This window comes from Herpailurus yagouaroundi, unplaced genomic scaffold, assembly GCF_014898765.1.
Source record: "Herpailurus yagouaroundi ecotype Mexico unplaced genomic scaffold, PumYag 203, whole genome shotgun sequence".
NCBI classification, from domain to species: domain Eukaryota; kingdom Metazoa; phylum Chordata; class Mammalia; order Carnivora; family Felidae; genus Herpailurus; species Herpailurus yagouaroundi.
In genome coordinates, this window is record NW_024412434.1 from 4,795,951 (window position 1) to 4,822,827 (window position 26,877).

A 26,877-nucleotide genomic window follows, 5' to 3' on the forward strand; every position below is an offset into this window, starting at 1 on the left:
TACTTAACAACTGCTTAACACTATTTGCTTATGTTAAAGTGGAAATTTACTAACACTGCCTAGCCATCTTTCACATTAACTACTACCACCTGTTCTCCCCTTTCTAGGCTAACAAAACTTGTGACATTGACTTCTGACATAAGTGCACCACCCGACATTTACTACTTGTAATTGTTCTCCTGTTATTCTGGTCTATTGGTGACAGGGCATGACTTTTATTCAGGAGAATTTTTTGGCATCTACTTGCAGACATTGCCCATTTATGAGAACTAAAAACTCCTAGGTGGATCCTAGCATTTCCAATACTTTATAATAAGTTTATCACTTGGTTCCTTTCCCAAAACCGGTCAATATATCAGGCAGATACAGGTGCCTAGTAAAAGCAGGGTCCTATTTTAGTATTTCTGTTTTGTTTTGTTTTGCTTTGAATCTGAAGAGATTTCATCTAAAAGTTGCTAGACATTTTCTGCCACAAGGAGTAGCGACATCAATTATTCCTTAGAACAGACTTCCTTTGTTTTGAAAAAACTACATGACGGAGCCATTTAATTATATTTCCCCCAATTGTTCTGTGGATTGTTCTGTGGTGGCATGGAAAGTTGTTTGCTTACAAGGGCAGACTGGGTGAAATTAGCCCAAGAGATTTCCAGATATTATTATTGAGCAAGAAAAGTAAGATGCACAGAGATGTGTATGATTCCATTTATGTAAAACAAATGAAACAAAAATGTGAACGTGTATAAATATGTTTTTAAGTGGCTACATGATCATAGAAAAAGTACATTAGGCTACATACACCAGACTGTGAACATGGGATGGTTTTGTGGTACAAGGAAAAGCAAAAACAGGGAAGACAAGTAACAAAATAAATAAATAAAAATAAACTTTAAAAAAGATATTTTTAGAAAAGAACACCAAAAAGTAACAGTACCATGTAATATAAGTGAAAGATTGGACTTTGCTAAACTAGTTGAAGTCATCATTTTTTCAAATATAAAAGCAATGTGGTAACAGATTTGTAAGGGTTTAGGGACATATGTGTTTTAAGATGAATATCAAAACACAAAACAATAACAACAACAACAACAAACCCTTATGTACACTAGCAGAAAGATGATAGTAAAACCCTCTATGACAAAAGCAAGTGCAAATTATCTCAAGTGTTTCTGTTAACAGATTTTAAAAATGCAGTTTGAGGTTACAGTTAATAGCATCTTAAGTACAAGGAAAAGAAATGCCAAATAAAGCAGATTTGATTCCAGATCATGGAATAAAATAGGCAGGCTATAATGGCTTCTTTCAGTTATGACTTAAGATCCCTCCACCAGTGGAGCATCTAGGTGGCTCAGTCAATTAGGTATCTGACTCTTGATTTCAACTCACATAATGATCTCACGATTCAGGAGATAAAGCCCTGTGTCAGGCTCTGTACTGACAGCATGGAGCCTGCTTCAGGTTCTCTCTCTCTGCCCCTACCCCTCTCGTTCTCTCTCTCTCTCTCTCTGTTTCTCTCTCTCAGTAGATAAATAAGCTTTTTTTTTTTTTTTAAAGGCTCCTCCACCACAGGTATTAATGTAACCATTTTACAGATGATGAAACTGAGTCTTTGAAAGTTTTGGCAGCTTTCCTAAGATTACTCTACTTGAATTTGAGCCCATTTCACATGATTCCAAAACCCACGTACTACTCACTATCATAATAATTGTCTCACTATAGAATGACATACTATAGATTTAAAATTCATTTAGGAGCATGACATACATATCCTGTATTTGCCATGGCAGGCTATATTGTATTCCAGAGTGGTGCCACCGAGTTCTTCTCTTCTTTTGTATCAACCCAAATGTTCTCTGCGTTTCCATGCCCCAATATATATATCCCTAATTAGATCTGTATAGGCTCACAAACCTATATGATCTTCACACACCTCCATCTCACTGACTTCTTCTGTCTTACTCCACTCCAGCCACTCTGGCCTCCTTGTTGTTCCTCAAACACAATAAGCATGTTCCTGCCTCAGTGCCTTTGTACTTGCTATTTCCTCTATCTGGAATAGTCTTCCTTCAGATGTCTACTTGATTCACTCTCCTCCTTCAGAATGAACCTTTTCCAGATCAACTTACTTAAAATTAGAATCTTTGTGGCCAATCTGACTCTTGCTAAATGGTATCTCCTGTTTTATTTTTTCGATCACATTCATTATCATTTAATAAGTTTTATATTTATTTACTTTGTTTGATCCCTACCACAAAAATGTAAACTTCACAGGGCATTGATTTTCTCTTTTTTTTTTTTTTACTGGCATGTCACAAGCATCTAAAATAGTACCTGGAACACAATAGGTTCTCAATGTGTGGAACAAATGAATAAGTGCATTGCTGTTCTCCTTTCCAATATTCAGATCTGATAGTATGATGTTCATTAGATATGTCTTTTAAGTACCACATTCTGGTCATGCATCTCATGCTATAAATGTCTACAATTTCTAGATGCCTGTGATTTCTAGAGATAAAAACAGGACTGAGGGGTCAGTGGTGAGACAAGTGAGTCAATAATATTGTTGAAGAAATTGTGATTGTATAATATGAAAATATAATTTTTATCTATGCCTATACTTTATACAAAAATGAATCTAGGTAGATTATATACATATTTTTAAGTGGTGCAAAGCTACAGAAATTCAAATTTTATGTTGTCATTAGAAGGGTAATAAACAGGGGCACTGGGTGGCTCAGTAGGTTAAGCGTCAGACGGCGGCTCAGGTCATGATCTCATGGCTCATTAGTTCAAGCCCTGCATCAGGCTCTGTGCTGACAGCTCAGAGCCTGGAGCCTGCTTCGGATTCTATGTCTCCCTCTCTCTCTCTCTGCCCCTCCTCTGCTCATGCTCTGTCTCTCTCTGTCTCTCAAAAATGAATAAACGTTAAAAAAATTTTAAAAGAAGAGTAATAAGCAATGTCAATATTGCAAAAAGGAATCAAACAAATTTATAAGAAAAAAGTTAAGGTTTTAGTGGCTAAAAGGGCAAGGTGTAAATAATTTATATAATGAATACACAATTTGTAAACAAACATGGAAAAACCTTCAATGAGTTAACAACAAATGCAAATGAAAACTATAATATGGTATCATCTGACATTTAGAAAGCAATGTGGTTAAATGGCTATGACAATGTTAAATGAAAAAGGCAGAATTCAAAATTGTATCTGTCATGGTTATAATTATGTATATGGACATGGACAGGAAGGGAACCCAAAAGCTAGATGTAACTTGGTCTGCTAGTTTTATGAGCATACTGAAATTTAAAGTTTATTTTCATCCCTTCCTTACCCGACCCTATCCTATGTTTTGGTATGTTGACATTTGAGGTCAATCCTCACCTGGCCAGTTTTGGTTTTATTGTTGTTGCAGTTTTAAACTGAGAAATACTAATTTTCTATCTCTGTCACACCATATTTTTTCCCAGAGCATTAGGCTTTGTAGTTTTGAGAGCTAGAATAGTACAGAGGTTACAAGCACAGACTCTAGAGCCAGACTGCCCTAGTTTGAATCCTACTTTTTACTTGACCTTGGGCAAGTTACTCCAATGGCTCAATTACTTCACCTTTAAAATGAACATAATAATAATCCCTCACTTGTGTGGTTTTTGCAAGGATTAAAAAAGTTCATGCATGTAAAGCACTTAGGACAGCACGTAGCACTAGATAATATTGACTATTATTATTTTAATTAATTAGTTAAATAATTGATTATTTTCTCTCTGTCTCTCAATATTCTCAATATTCTTGATTAGATTGAAACTCTTGTCAAGCAAGCTCGACAACCTTAAGAATCATAGGGTTCTTCCGTCTTGCACTGCTGGTGGGAATGCAAACTGGTGCAGCCACTCTGGAAAACAGTGTGGAGGTTCCTCAAAAAATTAAAAATAGATCTACCCAATGACCCAGCAATAGCACTGCTAGGAACTTACCCAAGGGATACAGGAGTGCTGATGCATAGGAGCACTTTACCCCAATGTTTATAGCAGCCAAACAATAGCCAAATTATGGAAGGAGCCTAAATGTCCATCAACTGATGAATGGATAAAGAAATTGTGGTTTATATACACAACGGAATACTACGTGGCAATGAGAAAGAATGAAATATGGCCTTTTGTAGCAACATGGATGGAACTGGAGAGTGTTATGCTAAGTGAAATAAGTCATACAGAGAAAGACAGATAGCATATGTTTTCACTCTTACGTGGATCCTGAGAAACTTAACAGAAGACCATGGGGGAGGGGAAGGAAAAAAAAAGGTTAGAGAGGGAGGGAGCCAAAACACAAGAGACTCTTAAAAAAACTGAGAACAAACTGAGGGTTGATGGGCGTTGGGAGCAGAGGGTGGGTGATGGGTGTTGAGGAGGGCACCTTTTGGGATGAGCACTGGGTGTTGTATGGAAACCAATTTGACAATAAATTTCATATTAAAAAAAAAAGAATCATAGGGTTCTTTGCCAGGAGTCTGTTGTTTTCAAACTATAATTAATGGTTCAGGTAATGACAAATCTGATCTCTAATGCCATCTTTGTACTATCTAACCACAGAACACAGTCAGGCAAGTCACAGTTTCTCCAGGTGGCAGAACAGACTCGAAAGGGTTGGGATCTGGAGCTAAACCACCAACCATGTGGGACAGACAGAGGAAGAACAGATCCCTCCCTAGGTACTAGGAAATTAAGTCTAAACATTTGCTGAAATACGTGTCATGTTCCAGTTATTGTGCTAAGTCTAAAAGCAGAGTAGTCGGTAAGAAAAGCCATTGCTTTCATAGAGGGTAAAGACAAAGAGAAACATCAAATAATCACAAGTGCAATAGGTGCCACTCAGAGATCCAGGATTCTAGGGGAGCTTACAGTCTGACAAGCGGATATTCCAACCACATGATCACAGTCAACAGAACACAGGTTGATCCAGCATAGGCTGCTGTCAAAGTGAGTGGCAGTAGCTGGCAATAAGGAATACATAGCAATTATTACTCAAAACTACAGGAGGCATGCTGGGACTCTTTAATCTGGAAGTTCCTGCCACCAGGCAACATCAAGGAGAGAACTCAGATACTCAGAAGATTAAAACAGATTGGCACATCCTGAAAGGAGGTGAAAAGAATGTACCATATTCTAGAACTCCAAGTAATTCAGTATGGCTGGAGCCCAGACAGGAGGAGCGCTGGGAAGGGAGGCAGGAGCAGCAAGCAGGGACTAGATCTTGAGAGCATTTTCATACCACATGGTGGACATCTGCCAAAAACCTGCAGCCTGCTGGCTGGGGAGTACTATCAGGCTCAGTTCTCTTGCTCCTTTCCACCTAACAATAGCACCACACTGAGCCTCTGCCAGGGTGGAGAGAGGCGTTTTCTAGCTGCCACATTAACCCAAATGGTCCAAACCCACATTCAGAAGGACTTGTAACTAATATGGGCTGTACAGTTGCACCTGAGAGCACAAACAAGAGGTAAGGCTCTCTTTTCCTTCTCTCTCTTTCTTTCTTCCTCCCTCCCTTTCTCTCTCTCTCTCTCTCTCTCTCTCTCTCTCTTTCTCTCTCCTGCTTTTTTTTTCTTTTCTAATGAATAAATAGCTCAATGTTTATTTTGCCTTTTCCCTCCTATGTCCAAGGGAAATGATAATATAGCCCTTAATTTTTCTTGCTTTGAATGGGGTTTGCGGAAAGGGGGTAATAGTGTCAGTAGGTGGCAGCATGGAAGGAAGCTCTGCTGGGAATTCTCCATCCAAAGGGAAGAAACACCCACATGCCTACAGAAAAATAAAATAGGCCTTTTTATCTCATCTGTGAATTCTTTCTCTGTGATCGTTTTTCTTGGAATCATGCTGATATTCACTTTGTTATTTTAAAACTATATAATTTTGGAACTATATTTGTGTTATAAACACTACATACTTGTACCACATAGATTACCTTTATGAAGTAACTTCACATTTATAGAAGATTTGGCATTCTACTCTAAGAAAAACTTTCTCTCCTGCTTGTTTGCTTATCTCTGTATGGACTTGTGTATTCCTATTTTGTTCAATGTGTTGTAGTCTGTTACTGTCCTTACTTACTTTTATGTGCAAAGTGAACCAGACTTGACCAGTGGGGATCCCTTCAAGCTAGCTTCTATGTCCTTTGACAAGTGTTTATAATTGTTTGAGCACTTCCTTACTCTCTTGAACAACAGGTGATCCTAAATCATCTTGCATTTTCTTTGCCTCAGCTCTGGTACCAACCATTTACAACAAATACTGGTTCCTTTTAGCAAATATCAATATTTAGAAACCAAGATCTAGGCACTCACCATGTTCATTTCTACTGAGCTGTCATTGCTTCTAAGCTCTCTCAGAGAACAGAGCTAGGAAATATATGCATGTATACACATAGACATACAAACACACACACATTTATATTTATCTCTATATGCATCCATGTATGTATATTTTTTAAACTCATTAGTTTACATACCAATACTTTTAATTCCAATTCAGCACTTCAGGTTCTCTCCGGCCTTCCTCTTTCCATATCTGTAAACTCTTTCTCCAACAGTGGGAAACCTGACTCACATGATCCTCAGTGTGTTTATTTATTTGTTCAATCTACCTGTATGCAATTGATCTATCTACCATGTTGGCTGTCTGCTTAGCCCCAGGCACTGCCATTTCCACAGCAACTGCCTCTTTCAGAGGAGGAGAATGGATAGAAAGAGTGGCTTAATGAGAGGAAAAGAAAAATGGAAGGAGGGAAGGAAGGAAGAAAGGAAGGAAGGAAGGAAGGAAGGAAGGAAGGAAGGAAGGAAGGGCCAGTTCCATCTTAAAGCTTCCCACCTACAGATTGTTCAAAAAACCAAGGGCTTACTCAAAGGCAAGGGTTCAATAGTGTTTCCAAATGCCAAATAGGGAAAGAAACAGAGAGTCTGATCAGCATTCAACTGTCTGTGCTTTCTGATCAGCATTCAACTGTCTATGCTTCTTGCAGTAACTCAAAGTTTCTGTCAATAATAATCTCAGAGAGTCCTACAGAGGCTTTTCTACAGACACTGTGATTATGGTTGAGGGTATTGCTGCCATTGCCATAGTAGTGTCCCTATTTGGGCTCCACAGTTATATTTCTTCTAATTTATACTCACACACCTGTCCATGATTAACCACCATGTCATAATATCTGTGTTAAAAGGACCCTACACACAGTGCTGAGACCAACCCTTCCCCATGGAAGCTTTTATATTGAAAGCTAAAGCTCTTAGAGACCAAATACAAAGACCCAAATACTTCTATGAGGAGTTATCAGGCCTTTATCCTCCCTAGAAAGATCTTGATATTCTTTTTAGATAAAAACAGTGATAATTTCTGGCTTTTTCAGGATAGTGATGGTGCATAACAGGATCTGCAATTTACAAAATTCCGGGGCACACATACTTTTATTTAAGAAAAGGTAGGAAATTACCTTAGAGACATATGTGAAATATGAATATTTTATCACACTTAGAAGACCTCAGCAAAATTCCAATATATGAATAATATTCTTCACTTCCTCTTAGAGAACTTGTGGCACCCTCTGATGATAAATCTGAATCCCTCCTTAGATAATAATTTATCCCCTTTACAGAAATCTCTAGTCCAGGTAGTAGTAAGCTTTCCTCGACAACATCACATTCAAGCCAACTTTAGAAATGCTCCTTTAAAGTCCAGAAGCTTAATTTCTGGGCCAAATCTGTCCAGAATGGATCAGAATAGTACCCAACTGTCCACCAACCATAGACATGAGAAATAAATGATAGTATATTCAAAAGCAAAATATTACACAGCAGTGAGTGTACTACAACTACGCAGCAGCACTGCATCTCACGAACATAACCAAATGTGAAAGTAGGCATCGTGTATGATTCTGTTCTTACACGATGTCTACTTTCATGTTCAAATATAGACAAAACCAGTTCATGGTGCTACAAGTCAGAATTGTAGTCACTTGTGGGGGAATAGCTAGAAGAGGGCACAAAGGGGGTTTCCAGAATTCTAACACTATTCTGTTTCTTGATCTGGGTCCTATCCATTCTGTAAAATTTCATCAAGCTATACACTTAAAATTTATATATTTTTACTGTGTATATTAAATTCAATCAATATATATTTATGCCTCAAAAGGCTCCTTGAGTGAAACACTATTGATCCTTAAGGAAGGATCCAGAAATTTTCAGGGAAAAAAGACCATTCTTAGGTCACTTTCTAACATCTTCAGGAAAGGTCAGGATTGTTTTAAGTCCCCTGGTTATGACAGTAGGCTTCTCTTCTGTCTCCACACCTGCTTACTCTGACTGACCTTAGCCCCATATATTTGAATCAGACCATGTGGGTACCATTTTGTGACTAGAGGATTTTTGGAGGTGAGTGAAACTCCATGTTTATACCTATATTTTGAGAAGGCTGACTCTCCCCAAGTCAAATTTGCCAAAATTTTTTTAATGTTTATTTACTTTTGAGAGAGAGAGAGAGAAAGAGAGAGAGAGAGAGAGAGAGAATGAGCGGGGGAGGGGCAGAAAGAAAGGGAGACAGAATCCAAAGCAGGCTCCAGGGTCTGAGCTGTCAGCACAGAGCCCAATGAGGGGCTCGAACCCACAAACTGTGAGACTGTGACCTGAGCCAAAGTTAGACGCTTAACCTACCGAGCCACCCAGGTGCCCCAAATTTGCCAAAATTTAATTGAGAGCCTACTGAACATCAAGTCACATTCAAGGCCTGGAGACTACTCATGCTGAGGTGGGGAAATCCAGTCATGACAGGTAAACATCTCTAGAAAGTAGGAAAATTTAATGATCTTTAAAATGTTGAATTTAAGATTTCAAAGATCCAGAACCAGAAATCTTGAGCTGATATCCCATTTTTCAGTCTTAAGTAGCAGATAGTTTTGAAAGCTCCCCATACCCAGAGTGGTTCTTTGCCCTTCAAAATGATGTGAGCCTGTAACCACATTTAGAGCTATGGGACCTAAATTGGTAAGGGAAATTGGATTTTTGTTGCTTTGGAGAAGAGAGAAAAAGACAAATAAAATGTGTGTCTTTATGACTTACTTTTCCATAGGATTCAAAAGATGTTAATCCATAAATTTGTGAACTCCCCATTTGGCTCTCTGGGATGCAATCTAATCTTAAGGTAACATATATGTAACTATTCCCTATGCACAATGAAGATATGCAGCTATTGAATATATTCACAGCAGCATGTCCCTGGAATAGTTTCAGGTTGATGTCTGACTCTACTTATTCTTACCGTTATTATCAGCACACCTATTCATACCCCAAATGTTGCTCAACTGATTAAAAGACACTTTCTAACTTTTTTTCATTGCTTCTATGTCATCTTTGCAGTTTTTTTCCTTTTTTAATTATTTGTGAACACTCCTTAGTCTCAGCCCAATTCCTAAAACTGCCACAATATCCAACTAGCAATTTTCATTTTTTCCTCATATATTTTTTCCAAAAAACATCATAACAAGTTATCCAAGACTTTAACCAAGTTATATTCTTGCATTCTTGGCAACTGAATCACTGAAAGAATGACTCTGATAATCATCCCCAATGACATTTTTATCAGGGCTTTCATAAAATAATCCCTATATTGGAGCAATAAATAGTTTACTTGAATTTTTCTTGAAAAACAAATTATATTTAGAATGGTTCTGTAATCTGTGTACTTTTCCTAAGAGACTCCTTCTAGGTCTTTCTTTGTTCATCTCGTGACCAATAATATCCACAAATATAACTACCACCTAAGCAACTCAGGTATTTTATAAGCCCATAAAAAGGTAAAAGAACCTTCAGGATGTGTGTATATTTTCGAAGTCATTGGATTAATATAGAAGTATCATCTGAAGCAGAATTTTGTTTAGGAATCGGGATGTGTAATTTTTAACACCGAGAACATATGCTCTCCTTTTTTCTTCCACTCTTTATTTCTCCACTACTGTGATTCTTCCCTTCATTTGAACAGCTTCTAAGCTCTTCATTCTAAGATTGCACCCTGTTTTTGCTTTTCTTTATTAATCTTACTACTCAAAATCTGAAAGTAGGGTTCAGTAAACTTTCTAGGTGAAACCAAAGGGGACATTTGTCAAACTTGGCACCCTCTGGTTTAAGGTCTGTATCATGCCGCTGATACTTATAGTTTCCAACCTCTGTTGGCTCCTTTACAATCTAATGCCCTGTAGTCTCTACTTACTTTCTGGCATAGGAAATCTCTCCTCTTTCCTCACAGATAACATGGTAAATGGTTTTGAAGCTTTTTCAAGTGAGGAAAGTGATGGCACTAAAAGTTGCATCGATCGTATACTATTTTATACTTTATGAGATAGTTTACGGAATTGTTAGAAATAAATGACAGGCCTCCTAATTCCCAATCCCTATGTCTGGAAAGAATTTAATACTATTGTCTTACTCTCATTTTACTTAGTTTTAAGATTATCATCTATTAATAATAAGTGTAACTGTTCTCCCATTAATGATGGCAATATAAAGTCTTCCTTCCAAATAATTTATTTAAGTAAAAATGCCATTACATTAAAGAAACTTTAAATAAATAATAGCAAAGGTGATATGAGGATATGGCAAAAATCGTGAAAATCAAATGACTAAAGTTTGGGAACCATCACTATTTGGGAAACTATAAAGACTGATGTAGAATGATGGCAGGGCAACTGAAAGTCAAATGTCATTTACTCTGTTCTCTAGATGGTACTTAATGATTCCCGTGCTCCCTTATGACATCAGTTGAGGTCATAATGGCAAGAGACAATCCCAGGCTTTCCGCTTGCCTGACTCCAGCCAATAGCTGACTGGCAATTAGAGAAGCAATCCTATCACACGTTTGGAATAGTCAGAAAATGTGCTGATAGGAGCCAATCAGAGCGACAATCTTCAAGTCCTATAAAAAACATAAAACTGACCCAAGAAAAGAAATAGGTAAGTTGGCCAGTATCAGGGAGCACAGATTTGCATGCTACCTCACCCCTGAGGCACCAGTCTCTGATTTTTTTTTTTTTTTTTTTTTTTTTTTTTTTGGCTCTTTCTAAAAACTAGATGTGAATCCTGGGCAAGTGTACAACAGTGACAGAAAGAGCACTATGCTCTGGGTAACCCTAAAAGTTTACTAAGGACACTGTAAAGTGGGAACCATCTTTGCTTGGTATTTATGGTATTTCTATTATAGCAAATATTTTTAGCTAAAAAATGATAAACATCTTGTTTAAGTGGCAAGTAGTTGGGATGGAAGTTTTGTTTTTGGCAAAGCCATAAGTGGGGGGACAGGGCTAGGGGGACTGACACAAAGATCTTGCCCTAAACCCTTACAGGGGGACAGAAGTTAGGAGAGGAAGCTCATGCTTTTGTTTAAGAACAATTTATAGGAACAAAAATTATAACAATATTTATTAACTTTAGGAAATTTTTAAAACTTTTATAAACTTCAATGTCTTCATCCGGGTCACACTAATGCTCCATAAATGTGACTTCGCCATGAAGGCAAAAGAACTGAGGACAAGATCTGAATCTTACCAGTTATGTAACCATGGGTCAGTTTATTTATTTATGACTCAAAATTTTCCAAAATGTATATGAGACAGATTATAAAAATTCCAAATAACAAAATAGTATACATAAAATTGCAGAATCAGGGAAAATATAAATTGGAATGGAAAACCAAGTGAAAAGAAAAAATATAACATATATGTTCAGACCATTAAGTCTTTTCACAAGTACTAATGTGTACTAAAGTATAAAATTAGCTCTGGGCTTCCTAGCAACCCGAAAGAAGATGGGAAAATGTTTGAACAAAATATCCCTTCATTCTCCATGGGGAAGAAAAATATCAAATGCTCATGACAAACGTGTTTTCGAAGCTTTAGTCTCCTCATCCTTCAAATGATAAAAAATATTATCTAGCTTTCAGGTTAGATGTTGAAGACTAAGTGGAATAATGTATATGCAAAAGTACTTTTAAACTTAATGTGCTATATAAATGTTACTTATTATTCCATATACTTTATCTAATAGAGCAGGCTTCTCACACTTTGGGATCTTCTGTTAAGTTACTGAGCTAAATTACTTTTACCATAGGAATATCTAGCATCTCCAGGTACTATTCTAATTATTTACATGTATTCAATTCCTCTTGACAATAATAGTAGCTGATATTTTATTATCCCAAATCAGATGAAGAAATTGGGGCACAGAGAGGTTAAGTAACATTCCCAAGATTACTCTGCTAGTATGTGGCAGTGGTAACATGAATACCCAGGAAATTTGGCCTCTCAACACATGCTTTTAACCATACTTGTACACAGTTACAACTAGGTATAAATTCCTTATACTCACAGGGCTTATGTAACTATAAAGAATACCCATCTATAAATTGAATATAAACCAACCAATAAAACCAATAAGTTTTAAATTAAAGGTCTTAATGTGATGTGACAGAAGATAATTGTTTTCCCCATAACTACTGGTAGCATGAATTTGATGAATTTGGTCAGGTTAAAACCAGGTAGTGCAAGACTACATTACCTCATCACTGTTTTTCATCCAAATTACTGTAAACCATTGTTCATATAGCTTATAGTGATATTATGCCTTTACTTGATATAAACACATCATTTACATATTAAGTCTGCTTTGGTTCTTTTCTCATTAGTTCCCTGATTAAAGTAGAATTGCTTGGTGCTAACTCAATTATAAAAACAGACTAAAATTGCAGAGTAGCACTTGGCCGTAGGGAGGTCATTCAGATGATGCACAATATGCTTCTTACTTTTAAATTACTGTTTAAATGAAAATTAAAAATTTTTTAGTTCTCACAGAGAGCTCAGAGATACCAGTTTGAGAAATCCCACGACAGACTATTCTTTAAAAAGCAGGTGACCAGATGATCTCTTCGTAATTTGATGTGCAACCCTATCCCACTCTGTTGCCAGAGAGGAAGAACTGAGCACCACCTCCTGCCAGTAAGAGAAGAAAGTCTCTAAGCAACGTCTATACTCCTCAACCTCTTTCTATCATGTACCCAGGGCTCCTTGGGGCATCTTGAGGTGGCGAGTCCAGCTAGTCTGAGTCCTATCAGAAAAGAGGGAGACTTTAGGGAGATTTGGCTACAATAAACCTGTTCTGATGGTACCAAGTGCCACATGCTAGCCCTAGTGGCCTCAGACTGACAAGGGGCTCTTCGGGATTCTTTCAGCAATAGCCAAGTCCCAAGACCATGCTCAACTTGAATTCCAAGCCGAAAGGGTCTCAGTTCTCAATGAACAGATCAGGCCCAGGGTGAAAGCAGATCCAGAAGCACTGCTTCAGGATCAGTTCAAAATAGATAGGAATTTAGCCTTGTTTCCTATTGTAAGTATTCTTCAAATTATGTTTTGCAAACTGAGGTTTGATGTATTGGTTTCCAAATATGCACAGTGGACACAGCATACTGATGTGAAGATGCAAATAGTTTTAAGATGTCTGTTACTGAGGATTGCATATTAAAGACTTCTTTGAAGACAGCAAAAATGTTGCAATAATCTCTACAGAGAAGCAAAGACAAGAGTCCAGCATGCCAGTGTCTGGCTTAAAATTACCATGAAATAAAGAGCCAATAGCACAGATCTTTACTAGCAGTTCTGAGAATGAAGCCTGGACCCTAAAATAGAGTGACTAACTCAATCTCATGATGACTGAAACCTGATCTTGGCCTCATCAACATTTTACACTAACTCCTGGATAAGCAATCTCTTTAAAGAACCCCCAGTAAGGATAAATAACACCCATCTGGCATTTTCTTTTGCTAGGTGAAAAATGATAAGAGGTAAATGATAGTAAGTCTGAAATTAAGGAAGGTCATATCAACAACTTATCATATATAGAATAAAGGTAGCAAACAGTTGGCTGCCACCAGGGCTGTAGGCTTATTTATAAAAAGTTGATCTAAAATGACCATATTTTCTGATTTTCCCTGTATAATCCAGGCTGTTGTACCAGTAGTTATTAATAGCGCCATTTTCACTCTTGAAAATTTCTCAATTTTACTACAAATTATCTAGTCACCCTAGTCACCCTATCTATGACACCATCCCATGTTATTTTATACTCCACCTCCCCTTCTGATCCTCTTCTCCCTCATCCCCTAGGAATCCCTTAACATCTTCTTTATTCATTGACCATCTTTCCCTGTTTTCCAAGTGTTTCATGCTCCAAAGTTACCCCTCTATTCAGTATTCACTCCCATGTAACCCAAATTCATTCAACTCAAATGATCCTGGGAAATGATTAGAAAGCAAGCAATGTGGTTATTACATGGAAAGGAGTTTGTGCTATCTGTGATTTTACAAATAATTTAGAACTATAGAATGGGGGGACAGTTTTCTAATGCCTCTTGAAAATCTCTGCCATTTGTCAAAGTAGGGTACAATTGTGTTAATTATGTAATCACTTCTGTCTGAGTTATTTTTGTGACTGCTATTATATATACACTTGTTCAGTTATATAATAGGGATCGCTGACTTGGCACCCTTTATTCTGAAAGTTTGCCAACACAAAAAGAAGTACAAGGAAAGACATTGGAAAGAGATCCAGAGAAGCAGGATTATATTCTTTAGTACACATTTCCATATTTTCCAAGTGGCTTGAATTAAGTTTATATTACTTTTCACCATCTGGAAGGAAAAATGAATTTAATAGAGGAGAATAATATGTAAGACAAGAGTAAAGATCACTTAGACCACTACTTATTCTTATCAACAAGAGAATATGAAAGCTAGCTTTGACATTGGATAATTGTCAGCTGGTTACAAACACATGTGTTTATATCACATATAAAATAAAGCTTCTTTCAGTGGTCAAAAAGTTAAAGTGAATCATCACACCAGCAATCCAGCTTTGCAAGAACTGCCTCTCTTTTATTAGTTACCCTTAACTGGCAAGATAAAGCCCCGGCCCCCCCCCCCCCCCCCCCACTGCTTCCCACTGTGTGCCACAGCAAGGTGTTAACCAAGACAGACAGGAATAAGTCTTGTAAAAGCACATTTTTAAGGGGTGCTATTTCTTTGCACCACCTACTTTGAGCACTAGAATTTTTACTGCAATTGTCAGTTGAGGGCTATTCAAATTCCCAAATTCTAAATTATAACAATGCCTAAAGTGTTCTTTTAATGCAGAACAAATTCATTACAAATAACTGACCTAAATATTAAAATACAGTAACCACCTATGCAGATTCCTTCATTAAAATCAACCCCCATTCCCCCCACCCTAAGGAATTATAAGAAGCCTTAGCTAGATATAGCTAGGAAAATTATTTACAATTTGATCCTGTTAAACTCTTCTTCCTTTGTCATCCCAGGCCTGAATTATTTACTGACTTTTTCTTCCCAATAATAATTCATGTTCTATAACAGTAAATGATCTTTCTTGTATGGAAGCTTTAATTATTTCTCACAGAAAATTTTCATCTCTTTTTCTATAATTATTCAATCTCATACTTTAAGCAAGAGTCTTTACCAAACTCTGTTTGCTGTGCTTCTGTTGCTGTGGTTCTGTTGCTGTGGTTATTCCAATTCCTCTTTGACCTCAAATCTACACAAGGGTTAAATTTTAAACAGGATAGTCTCTGTCAGTATACGATTTTTTCATCACCAATTTGCAGGTGGGAGTGGTGGGAGTCATGGAGGGAAATATGTTCTTTTTTTTTTAATAGCACAAAGAATAACTTTCATTATGAACACTAGAAGAAAAATTCCTCTTTGTCATATTTTTACTATGATACTTCCCATAGCATACTACAATACAAGAAAACTCCAACTAGGGTCTAGGTTTACTGTTTTAACCATTTCGTGTCCACAGGTCCATAACAGGTCAGTTACCACAGAGTCTTGAATTCTGATAAGCCATAGAGGAATGAGACGTTTGAGTAACAGCTGAGGTCACCCAAGATTTAGGCTTCAGAGGATGAAAACGGCTGCTGCTGGTGGAGGCATGCATATAGCTGTCAAGAATATAAGAAAAAGAATGTTGAGAGAGTGAATAGTGTTGGAATATGCAGTTCTAGAATACTTGCCAGCAACATGATTAAAGGAAAACATAAATATAGGAGAACCATTTTTTTTTAAATTTTTTTTTTAACGTTTATTTATTTTTTTGAGACAGAGAGAGACAGAGCATGAACGGGGGAGGGGCAGAGAGAGAGGGAGACACAGCATCGGAAACAGGCTCCAGGCTCCGAGCCATCAGCCCAGAGCCTGACGCGGGGCTCGAACTCACGGACCGCGAGATCGTGACCTGGCTGAAGTCGGACACTTAACCGACTGCGCCACCCAGGCGCCCCAGGAGAACCATTTTTTAATAAGAGAAATGAGTAGTTGTCTTAGGCGCTTAGAACAGTGGTTATTGAATATTTTTTAAAGAATTATATCTTTCATCTTGTTCCTCACCATGTCTATTGCAAATTATCAGATCCCATCACTCTGTAATAATTAAAATAGCTTTCTTTTATTAAGAAATAACATGCATACAATATAATAGATTTAATGTACTAATCAAAGTATAGCTCAAGAATTTTTGCGTATATGTGTACACATATGACATACATATATACATACAAATATGCATATCTTATATCTATGTAACCACATGTAACCAAAACCCAGATTATAAAGTCCCCTTCTCAGCCTAGAATTATACAGCAATTAAAAAGTAACTGATTTCGGGGCGCCTGGGTGGCGCAGTCGGTTAAGCGTCCGACTTCAGCCAGGTCAGATCTCGCGGTCCGCGAGTTCGAGCCCCGCATCGGGCTCTGGGCTGATGGCTCAGAGCCTGGAGCCTGTTTCCGATTCTGTGTCTCCCTCTCTCTCTGCCCCTCCCCCGTTCATGCTATGTCTCTCTCTGTCCCAAAAATAAATAAATGTTGAAAAAAAATTTAAAAAAAAATAAAAAGTAACTGATTTTAACAGAGAAAATAATTTGAAGATCACTCACACTGATTGTACTAGAAAATGCATTAGTTATGAAGAAGAGACCCCATAAAACAGTGCTTTTAGACAAATTAGTGGTTTTCTATTTCCCTTATGTGAAAAAAGAAAATCCAGATGGAATGAAGGCTCCACAGAACCTAATGTTCTCCTTCTATGCAGCTACCCCTAGCCATGAGCCATCCTCTTGGCTGTCACAGAGCTCCTGACTCCACCTAGGTGTGGTGATCACATTCCAAGCAGGAAGAAAGGTGAAGGTGAAGAGCAAAGGGCCCTGCCTGCTGAGTCAGGCCCCTATCAATGCTTTCTCAGAAACTCCACCAAATCACTTCTGCCTAAATCTCACTGTTTAAAACTGTGTGGCAAATAGTTTGGGGGGTAGCAAACCCAAAACAAAATTAGATTTTATTAGTAAGAAAGAAAGAGGGGCTGGATACTGGCTAGCCAACAGTCCCAGCCACACCAATGGTCACAAACTCCTCCCATGAATGACCTTTCTTGAAAATGCCACTGTGCTTAGATAAATGCAATCTAAAATCATCCCACAATGGGTAATGAGTTCTGAAGTAAAACTCCTATAATCTCTGCCACAGATATAAAATTAAAACATTTGGAAAAGAAAAGACTGGTGAGGTACTGCTTCAAAATATGTTTCCTAGAAAAGCATCATAACATTTCACTATTCTTAAGAAGGAAAATACAGGAAAAAATATTAAAGGGTAAAATTAAAAGAATTTGTTTAAGACCACACAAGTAACTAAAGAAATTTGATAACATGGTGTACATTAATTCATTATGGTCCACAAATGGAAGTTTGGCCATTTCCAAATTGTAACTCTTTTCATGATCATTTGGATTATGAGCTTTGATTTAAACTAAGAATGTTTTTTTTTTAAAGAAACTGAATGGACTAGCATCTTCAGATGCACCGTCTCTTAACCACAATTATGAATTCCCAAAATTTGAAAACTAAAAACTTTTTTGCAAGTTGCAGTATCTGTTTGGTGACAAAAGCTGACTTGACTGATATGGGGCTACTTATAGTCTTTATTTACCCCCATTTAGTGTGATTGGTCATATATTTTATTATTATATTTGGTTATGGAATGCTGCATCGTATTACTGCTTTAAAATTACGGTAGTTCCTTCTTACCCATGGGGGATACATTCCAAGACCCGTAACGGATGCCCAAAACCTCAAACAGTACCAAACCCTATGTATACTGTTTTTTTCCTACACATAAATACCTTTGATAAAATCTAATTTGTAATTTAGGTACAGTAAGAGATTGACAATAACTAATAGTAAAATTATAACAATATACTATAATAAAAGTTATGCACATTTTGTGTCTCTCTCAAAACATCTTACTCTACTGTACTCACCCTTCTTGTTGTGGTGATGTGAGCTGATAAAATGCTACATCATGAGATGAAGTGAGGGGCATGATGCCGGCATTGTGACAGAGCATCAGCCAACTATTGACCTTCTTACAACTTGTCAGGAGGATCATCTGGTTCCTGTGGAGGGTTGGCCATGGGTAACTGAAACTGCAAAAGCAAAACTGTGGATAAGGGGGACTACTATGGTTTAAAACTCTGAATTCCAAACCATGTTTTCCTTCACCTCACAGTTTTAAGAGGTAAAGGTCTTAAAAACTGCATTACCTAATTGGTTCACAATTTGATTTGTTTAGAGATTCTTATTACTATCAAAGCTCATTCGAGGAATTACACATCATTGCTTTTAAATATTTTCTAAGTCTTGGAATCTAAGAAATCGAACACATTTATTTCTGCCCAAGTGTACATAGCATTTTGGTTCAGTAACAAACAGCAAATTCAAAAAGGATAGCTATTTTTATTACTATTGTATTAGTTAAATTCTAGCTTTATAATAATGCTTTGGCTCATTTGTTTAATGTTTATTTTTGAGAGAGAGACAGAGACAGAGTGTAAGCAGGGAAGGGGCAGAGAGAGAGGGAGACACAGAATCTGAAGCAGGCTCCAGGCTCTGAGCTGTCAGCACAGAGCCCAACATGAGTTGAACCATGAGACCATGATCTGAGCTGAAGTCGGACACTTAACCAACTGAGCCACCCAGGCACCCCTAGCTCATTTGTTTAAAAAAAAATGTGTTAATTGAGCTTTGTGCAACTGATAAGAAACATAAGGTTTTTTGAACAAAAATATACCAAAATCAAACTTGAAAAGAAGCAGAAAATGAGGCAAATGTTTGCCTGAATTCTTCTTTTTCATTGTACTGGTAATATGTATGATCTTAGACATTTGTTTCTTATTCATATTTATTTATGAACTGAGTCATGGTCAATGGCTATAGTGATGCAGGCAAAATGTAGATTTTTAAAATATAATACCAAAACACTGTGATGCAGCTGTGTAAATTCACAATTTGCATGGAGTTTAGGTTTTTTCCTCCACTTCACCACAGCTTCTCTGGATCTCATCATCACTAAAACTTCCAAAATCTCAAATTCCAACCTTCTACTCTCCGGATATAATTCACTTAGATATGGAACTCCTTTCTGTAGCTTACAAACCTCTGCAGAGACTAATTTCTGACCTCATCTGATGTCATTTTCCCTTTCTCTCAATAGGCTGCACAGACATTGGCCTCATTTTACTTCCTGGAATACTTCAAGCTCCATTCTGCCTCAGGGCATTAGCACATGTTGTAACCTCCTTCTGGTCTGCTATTTCTCATGTATTTTTCAAGTTTGGCTCCTTCTCATCCTTTAAGTCTAGTTTCAATGTCACCTTCTTAGAAACAATGTCTTTTAACACCTTATCTGTGTGTTTCCCTCCCTGTTACTAAGACTGCACTCTATGTCTTTAATAGCACTTACAATTTACAATTACATATTTATTTGCTTGCTTTCTTCTCTGTCTCCCCACTAGACTATGAACTCTTTGAAGGAGATGGTAAACTGTCTCTTGTTCATTAATATATATGTAGCACCAAGCATCACGTCTGGCACATTCCAAGCTCTGAAGAACTATTTGAATAAACAACATGAGAATTATTTATCCTATGTCTTTCAGTAATTTTTTCTAAACATCTCACTCTACATTTTACCTTTGCCCAAGCAAAAGATGTCCAAATCTTGTGTATCATGAGTATCGGCTCAAAAACTCTGAAGAAAATTCTCCCATAAGAAAATATATAATTAGAAATATTAGAAGATTCTAATTTATAGATAATAAAGTATATACACACATGCACATCTACATATGTATATATGAATGTACATATATAATTATATATGTGGATGTATATGCATATAAAGGAGTGGTGGAAAGGATGGGAGAGAAAAGAACTGGACTAGGATCGTGGAGAGACAAAAGGACACAGTGAAAACGGCCTCTAGAAAATTTTTTCTGTTGGAAAGAAAAGTGCTTAAAAATTACTCAAGAATTTTAGTCTACTCTGTTCATTAGGTAGCTTTTTAAGGATGTTTTCCTGATTATAATCAAATAAATATCACTGAATTTTACTCTCATCAGGTCACTATTGATGAGATTACAAAATAATCTCTTTACCGCAGTTGTTCATTAAATATATTTGCATCCAAGTCTTTTGTCATCTACTCCAGTTGACAGGAGAGCAGGGACAATAGACATAGCCTAGAGAAGGGATCTAGTTAGGTTCTATCTAAATTGGCCTAGGACCCATGCCTGTAGGTGTCTGTCTGGCAAAAGCAAATGAATGCATGGTAAGCCGTACCTCCTGGTTTACCGTGGACAGTCCCTGTTTATTCCAATCATCATATAGTTAATCATATGTCCCCTTTCACTCTAGTGTCCCGATTAAAATGATGAATTATATAGTCACCTTAGCTATAGCTCCTTAAGAATGTTACCTATGAAATGCCAGGCAGGGAAAAGGATGCCAGACCAACAGGTCTGCACAGGGGGAAAGGGATCCTGAAGAACTAGGCAATTCCTCACCCCTTTTCTTCATCCAGTTCCTTTAAACATTGCTCTATCCTTGGCTCATTAGAAGTTTAGCTGGCGAAGAATTTTGAATGTGTTCAATTAACAAATATGCAGTATTAGACACATTTCGATATTTGCTGGCTTTTTGACTTTACATTTACAATCATCATGTTGCATTCATTTTGTATTAATTTTTTTTTTAAGTCTCAGACTTCATTTTTATTTAAAAGCCCAATTGGAACCACCAAATACCTGACTCAGCTCACAACTAGAGACAGAGCATCAAATTTCCCAGCCCACTTAATTTGAAAGCTTGCCAAGATAGGTGAAAGACCTTATAAATATGTAAAGCAGGAAGTTCAAATTACAGTCAAGTAAATCTCTAGTGATTGATGTCCTTTTCAAAACAATTAAAAAAAAAAAAACTCATAAAAGCAGCACATTTCTAAGACCCCCTTACCAGAGGTTTCACCAGAGTTCAGACTGGACAATGTACTTTTAGTACTCTATTTATTTTGGATTTTTACCACTTCCTGGAGGCCGGGAGGAGGCACAGTGGGAGGATCCAAAAAAACTCAGTACCACAGCCATTTTGTTTGTAAGGCAGAGTGGTAGAATTCTGTCAGGCAGTAAAGGTTTTTGAAACAGAATTTTTAAGGAGGAAAAAAAAAAGTATGTCTATTGTTTTAAATTTAACCACTAAAATCGTTTTATTTTTATTCTTTGCACAAATGGTAGTTATTGCAGCTAACGAGTTCTATTTTTACAAGGAATTAAATCTCTCTGAGCTACAGGAGTCGTGAATTTTGTTCAAGGAGGACTGTCTTCTTTAGGTACCTATGATGTCAAATCAACAATGTTTTGATGGAAATAGTTTTTTTTTTTTAATGGCCATATTTGTATCCAAATTACATATCCACGTTTGCGAAGCGATCAACGATTTGCTTAAGAAATGCATTATATTCCGTTAAAACCCCCATACAGGAAATAAGAGGGTTCCTTAAGACGTTGAAAGGGCATTTTCCTGAGCTTACAGGCAGTCGTGGGTGCTATTGTTTTGCAGTGTCACTTAATAGCGAGCTTAGACTTTTGTCGTTTGGGTGGCTGTGCTTTTAAAAGCCCAGTGTAAAATGGCACACACACTGCATTTTTTTCCGAGCTGCAGGAGGCGGGGGGAGCGGGGGATAGTGCAGACTGTAGGGACACTGCCCTCCTAACCAATCAGAGCACGCCTGCTTGCCATCGCAAAGTTGTTAACCCCAGAGTCTTCTGGCTGCCGCTGCCTCCTCTGCTTTTAATCTTCCGTGGATATTTCTCCGATTTTTTCCAAACGCCCACAGATCCTGGGGGAAGCCACCCTATTCAGCCACTGATCATGGAAGAAAGTGTTACTTTTTATTTACCAAATATTTTAAAGATGTTTGAAGATCCATATGCTGCCTGGAGGCTGTTGTTTCTAGGGACACAAGTATCCAGCCTATATTGTTACAATTATTTTTCAAGAACTGGCTTCTTCTTTGCCTACACTAATGGTAAGTTTGTAATTTTTAACATTTATTTCATTAAATCTTTGAATGAGCCACCAGATAAAGAGGATTTTCATTGTGTTTCTTCTAACAAAACCAATCTTTGTATTTTTCTTTAGCTTTGATCTCTGCATATTCCACCTAATCTTGTCTGGTTAATTTTTACTAAAAGAAAGAAAGATAGTTTTTTTGTTTTCATTGTTAAAGCTAAATGTTTATAATATACATTATACTTTAATTACTGTGAACTACAGGAGAACTCAGCTATTTCAAGATGGACTTGTTTTGTGCCAGCAATGTTGGTAATGCCAAATATGTGCATATCCCCTTTATAAAAATTATGTATTACCTAATTTGTCCAGGACTAAATTATCAGCAGGCAAACTATGGATGTAGTTTTTCTTTCTTTCTTTCTTTCTTTCTTTCTTTCTTTCTTTCTTTCTTTCTTTCTTTTTTTAACTGGCCTATTGTGGTTTTCTTGATGGATTACTTGGATACAAACTACCGAAAAGCTGCCCTTGGTATAATGAAGGTGGAGATTGACATAACCGGGTTTATATTAAGTTATGGCTGTTACTAAATAGTGGGTCTTTTATTTGCTGATCAGATCTAAACTTGTATTCCATAATATTAATTCTTTGAGGCTCTTCATTAGATAATCTTTGCAGATCTAGCTTGTTTTTCTCCAAAAAGGTATCTTTGGGAGACATTTTGTAATTTTTGGCATTTTTCTAATTTTTTTTCTTTTTGCACACGGTGGGAGATCTTTTTTGTTTTGCATTGATCTGTGTTGGTGGCGCTGTCGTGCTCCTCAACAATTTATGTCAGTTTCACTAAAAGAAAAAAGGAGGAAAAAAAAAGAGGTGGGGCAAGATTTGATCTATTATTTTATCCCTTTATTTCCTTAAAGAAAGTTCAATTTGGTCAGAGGAATTATTCAGTTGTATGATTGAAATGTTTTTTTTGTGTGTGCACTGTGAACTGTGGGTGAGAGCAGACATGTCGTCACAACCAGTCCAGGGAGCATCAGAGACAAGCATGCAGTTTGCAGTTGTGTTTTATCTGATCTGATTATCTCTAGATCAGAATTTTTCAGTAATAAGCTGTTGGTTTACCCTCTCTTTCCTCGGTAACATTTCGCATTTTCTTTATATCACAATACCATACGTATTCATGTTTTTTCAATGTAACAAAACATTTGAGTTTTAGTTCACTCAATGTTGTAAAAGTTTAATTTCGTTTTGAACCTAGGGATTTCTTAAATAACTATTCTAAGTTTCTCCTAGGAATTTTCTACTAGTGTGACATACAATAATGCCTACATTATTATTTTGAAATGATACTTCAATTAGATTTATGTATATTCTTGTTTTGAAAAAAGCAAATATTTTGGAATAACATAATTTTTTGAGAATATGTACACAACTGCTTCTAACTTTAAAAATACTGGTATTCATGTATCTAAATGTAGGTAAATGTTTTTCATCTTTGTTCTTATTGAGAATTATCTGATTAGAGAATATGGGGTTTAGGCCCAAAGCCTCCCAAGAACAAAATGTATACTATGATATGACATAGGTTATACCCATCTCTGTGGACATTTTAGTTGTTTATGAAGAGTGTAAGTATGTCCTTCATTTACAAAGAAAGTGGGAGGGATCAATAATTGTACCTAAAAACATATTTTGCCAAATAAAGTAAAAACAACTGAAATATTACCCTAGACTACCTTACCATATGATTGAATATTTTCTTGAGAGAGTGAAAATTTCTGGACATATTGTCTTTATTCACTTGGAAATATGTAAATGCTCATTTCACTGATCATTTAAAATTCTGAAGTAAAAACATGTGTGAAAATGACTAGGAATAGTATTTCTGATTTTTGTGTCCCTATAATTTACCTGTATAGGACTCTTTCCTTGAACTTCACAAATAATTATGTATTATGTCTATATTTTGCTTATACAATGCTACAAAAATTTGAAATTGTCCACTGTAACATTTTATTTCTTCATAAAATGTAAATGCCCCCAGCAAGACTAGTTTTGACATTATAGATTATTTATAGAATGAAATACTGCAGGTGTAAATATATTATCTAACCCTCTGGTTATTCTGGAGAGTTTAGTTCTCTGAAGTTGATCTACTGAATAAAATAGACTTCCCAATATGTTTGTTGCTAAAATATTCTGTTATTCAGCTGGTGATATATTTTATTTTAATTTGTAAAAACTAAAAAGGTTTATATATTGTAGCCCCCCTTTTAAAAACAAACTGATGCTATGAAGTCCATATGTAGCTATGCAATGCTCTTTGTTCTCCTATATCATTGACTATTACATCATTGATTATGAAGTAACCATTATAGTTAAATTTTCACTTTTTAAAAAAAACCATATTATATTTATATTAAAGATATTCTTTTATGTATGACTCTTATATCACTATGTAGGTAAGGAGGTTTAAATCTAGGAGGCAAAAACAATTTATTATTTTATATTATTCTCCATTTTTAAATCCACCTTGTACCTCATTTTAGCTCTGGATTCTATTGACATTAATTCTTTTTTTAATTGACAACATTTTTGTGGGCATTTAGTTCATGAGTTTGGTGTGATTTAGATTAGAATTATTATAAACTATAATGTTTCTCTCATGAAAAAAAAATCTTTATTTATTAAATGAAGTCTAGAGAGAACTCAGTTTTCCATAGTAACAGTTGCCAGATCATGAGCAATGAGAAAATAATTTTTTTAATCCTGAAATGTCATTTTAGTTAATAATATACATTTATTTCTTTTTTGCATACCATTTTCTCAGAGATAGGAGGAAATAACAAAATTGACTATATTAAAATGGCATATCATATTTTTTACCCTGCTCATCCCTCTCATGGAGGGGAGGGGTCAATGAGTAGTGAAATAGCCAAAAACAGGTTGCAGAAAAAAATGAATAAATGATGCCAAAGACACGGAGAATCTGTAAATCAGATTCTAAACAATAAACCTCAGAAAAATGAACTTGAAATTATGGAGTTCAGTCAATAACAGAAATAATCTGAAAATTTTATTAAGACTTAATGTAATGAACCAACACAATGTCCTAATTTATTAACTCGTATTCATTAGTATTGCTAAAGTTTGAGGAAATTTTCAGGTTAGCCATACCTATTAGGAAAAGTGAAATAACAAAAGGAAGAGATATTAAGACAACCTAACATAAAATGCTAAAAATATTAGCCAAAACCAATCTAATATTCCTTGGAATGAACTTATGGAGAAGAAGGAAATATAGCTAAAAATTTAGCTCTTAGAAAACCAAATTCAATACAGGCCTGAAATCGCACATTTCCAACTCCACCTACTTCTTGTGCATATTGACCTCTGCTGTTTCTTGGACATATCATTACTTTCCATAAGACCATACAGATTCACTACTGTCCTCAGCATTTTTGTGCAAGGAAAGGGAGGGGGAAAGTAACAGACAAAATGGGTGTTTGTGGTATAACTTTTTTTTTATCTCTCCAAAAAGATTCTTAAATGGAGAGTCTAAAGAGAAAGTAAAACAAAGAAATTATTTGCTTATGAAAAAGATGAAAGGGTTGTACTTTATACATGATTTGTTCAACATTTTTAAATTTTATTTTATTTTTAATGTTTATTTTTGAGAGAGAGAGAGCGCGCGCGCGCGCGCGCAGGTTTGTGGGGGAGGGGCAGAGAGAGAGAAGGAGACACAGAATCCCAAGCAGGCTCCAGGCTCTGAGCTGTCAGCACAGAGCCTGACTCAGGGCTTGAACTCATGAACTGTGCGACCATGACCTGAACTGAAGTCAGGCACTTAACTGACTGAGCCACCCAGGCACCCCAATTTGTTCAACATTTATTTTTATTTGGGAATTTATTTGTTCTAGATTTTCCTACATATTATGTGCCAGTGTGCTAAGATGCTGGGCATAATATTAAGAAGAGGCATGCATCCCTGCTCTCATGGAGTTTATAGTCCAAGAAGGTTCAAAGTTCTAATCCAAGGTGTTAGATATTGGTAGGGTGGGAGAAGTCCCATTTGGGAATAAAGGCCAAATAAGATTTCTGGAGTAAAAAAAAAAATTTTTTTTAATTTAAATATGTTCTTATGGGGATTTAACAAGTGTCCTTCTATTGAAGAATCATTATTTGGGCACCAAATATTCACACACTGAGGGGAAAATAGCCCTTAGATTTTAGATACAGCCCAAATAGATGCTATGTAAATAGACAGTTAACTAATCCAGATTTCTCTTGCAAAGTGAGAAATAAAACATAAACTTATTTTCTTGAAAAGAGAGATGGAGAAGATGACTCTGGTAGTACGAATTTGGGGTGTGTCCTTGTGAGG

At 36.4% G+C, this 26,877-nt stretch overlaps 1 protein-coding gene across 2 annotated transcripts in view; it reads left to right on the top strand.

Annotated features, from left to right (window-relative positions):
* The first annotated feature begins 10,861 nt into the window (after positions 1-10,861).
* The window catches only part of EPC1 (enhancer of polycomb 1), a 108,271-nt gene continuing 92,255 nt past the window's right edge, over positions 10,862-26,877 (top strand). The window contains exons 1-2 of one of the 2 annotated variants that reach the window (XM_040451037.1): positions 10,862-10,982; positions 22,315-22,506. In XM_040451037.1, the coding sequence (XP_040306971.1) occupies positions 22,504-22,506 (3 nt within the window). In that variant the 5' untranslated portion in view covers positions 10,862-10,982; positions 22,315-22,503. Of the gene's footprint in view, positions 10,983-22,225; positions 22,507-26,877 lie in introns of those variants that run through there. The other variant, XM_040451036.1, reaches the window with a different exon arrangement.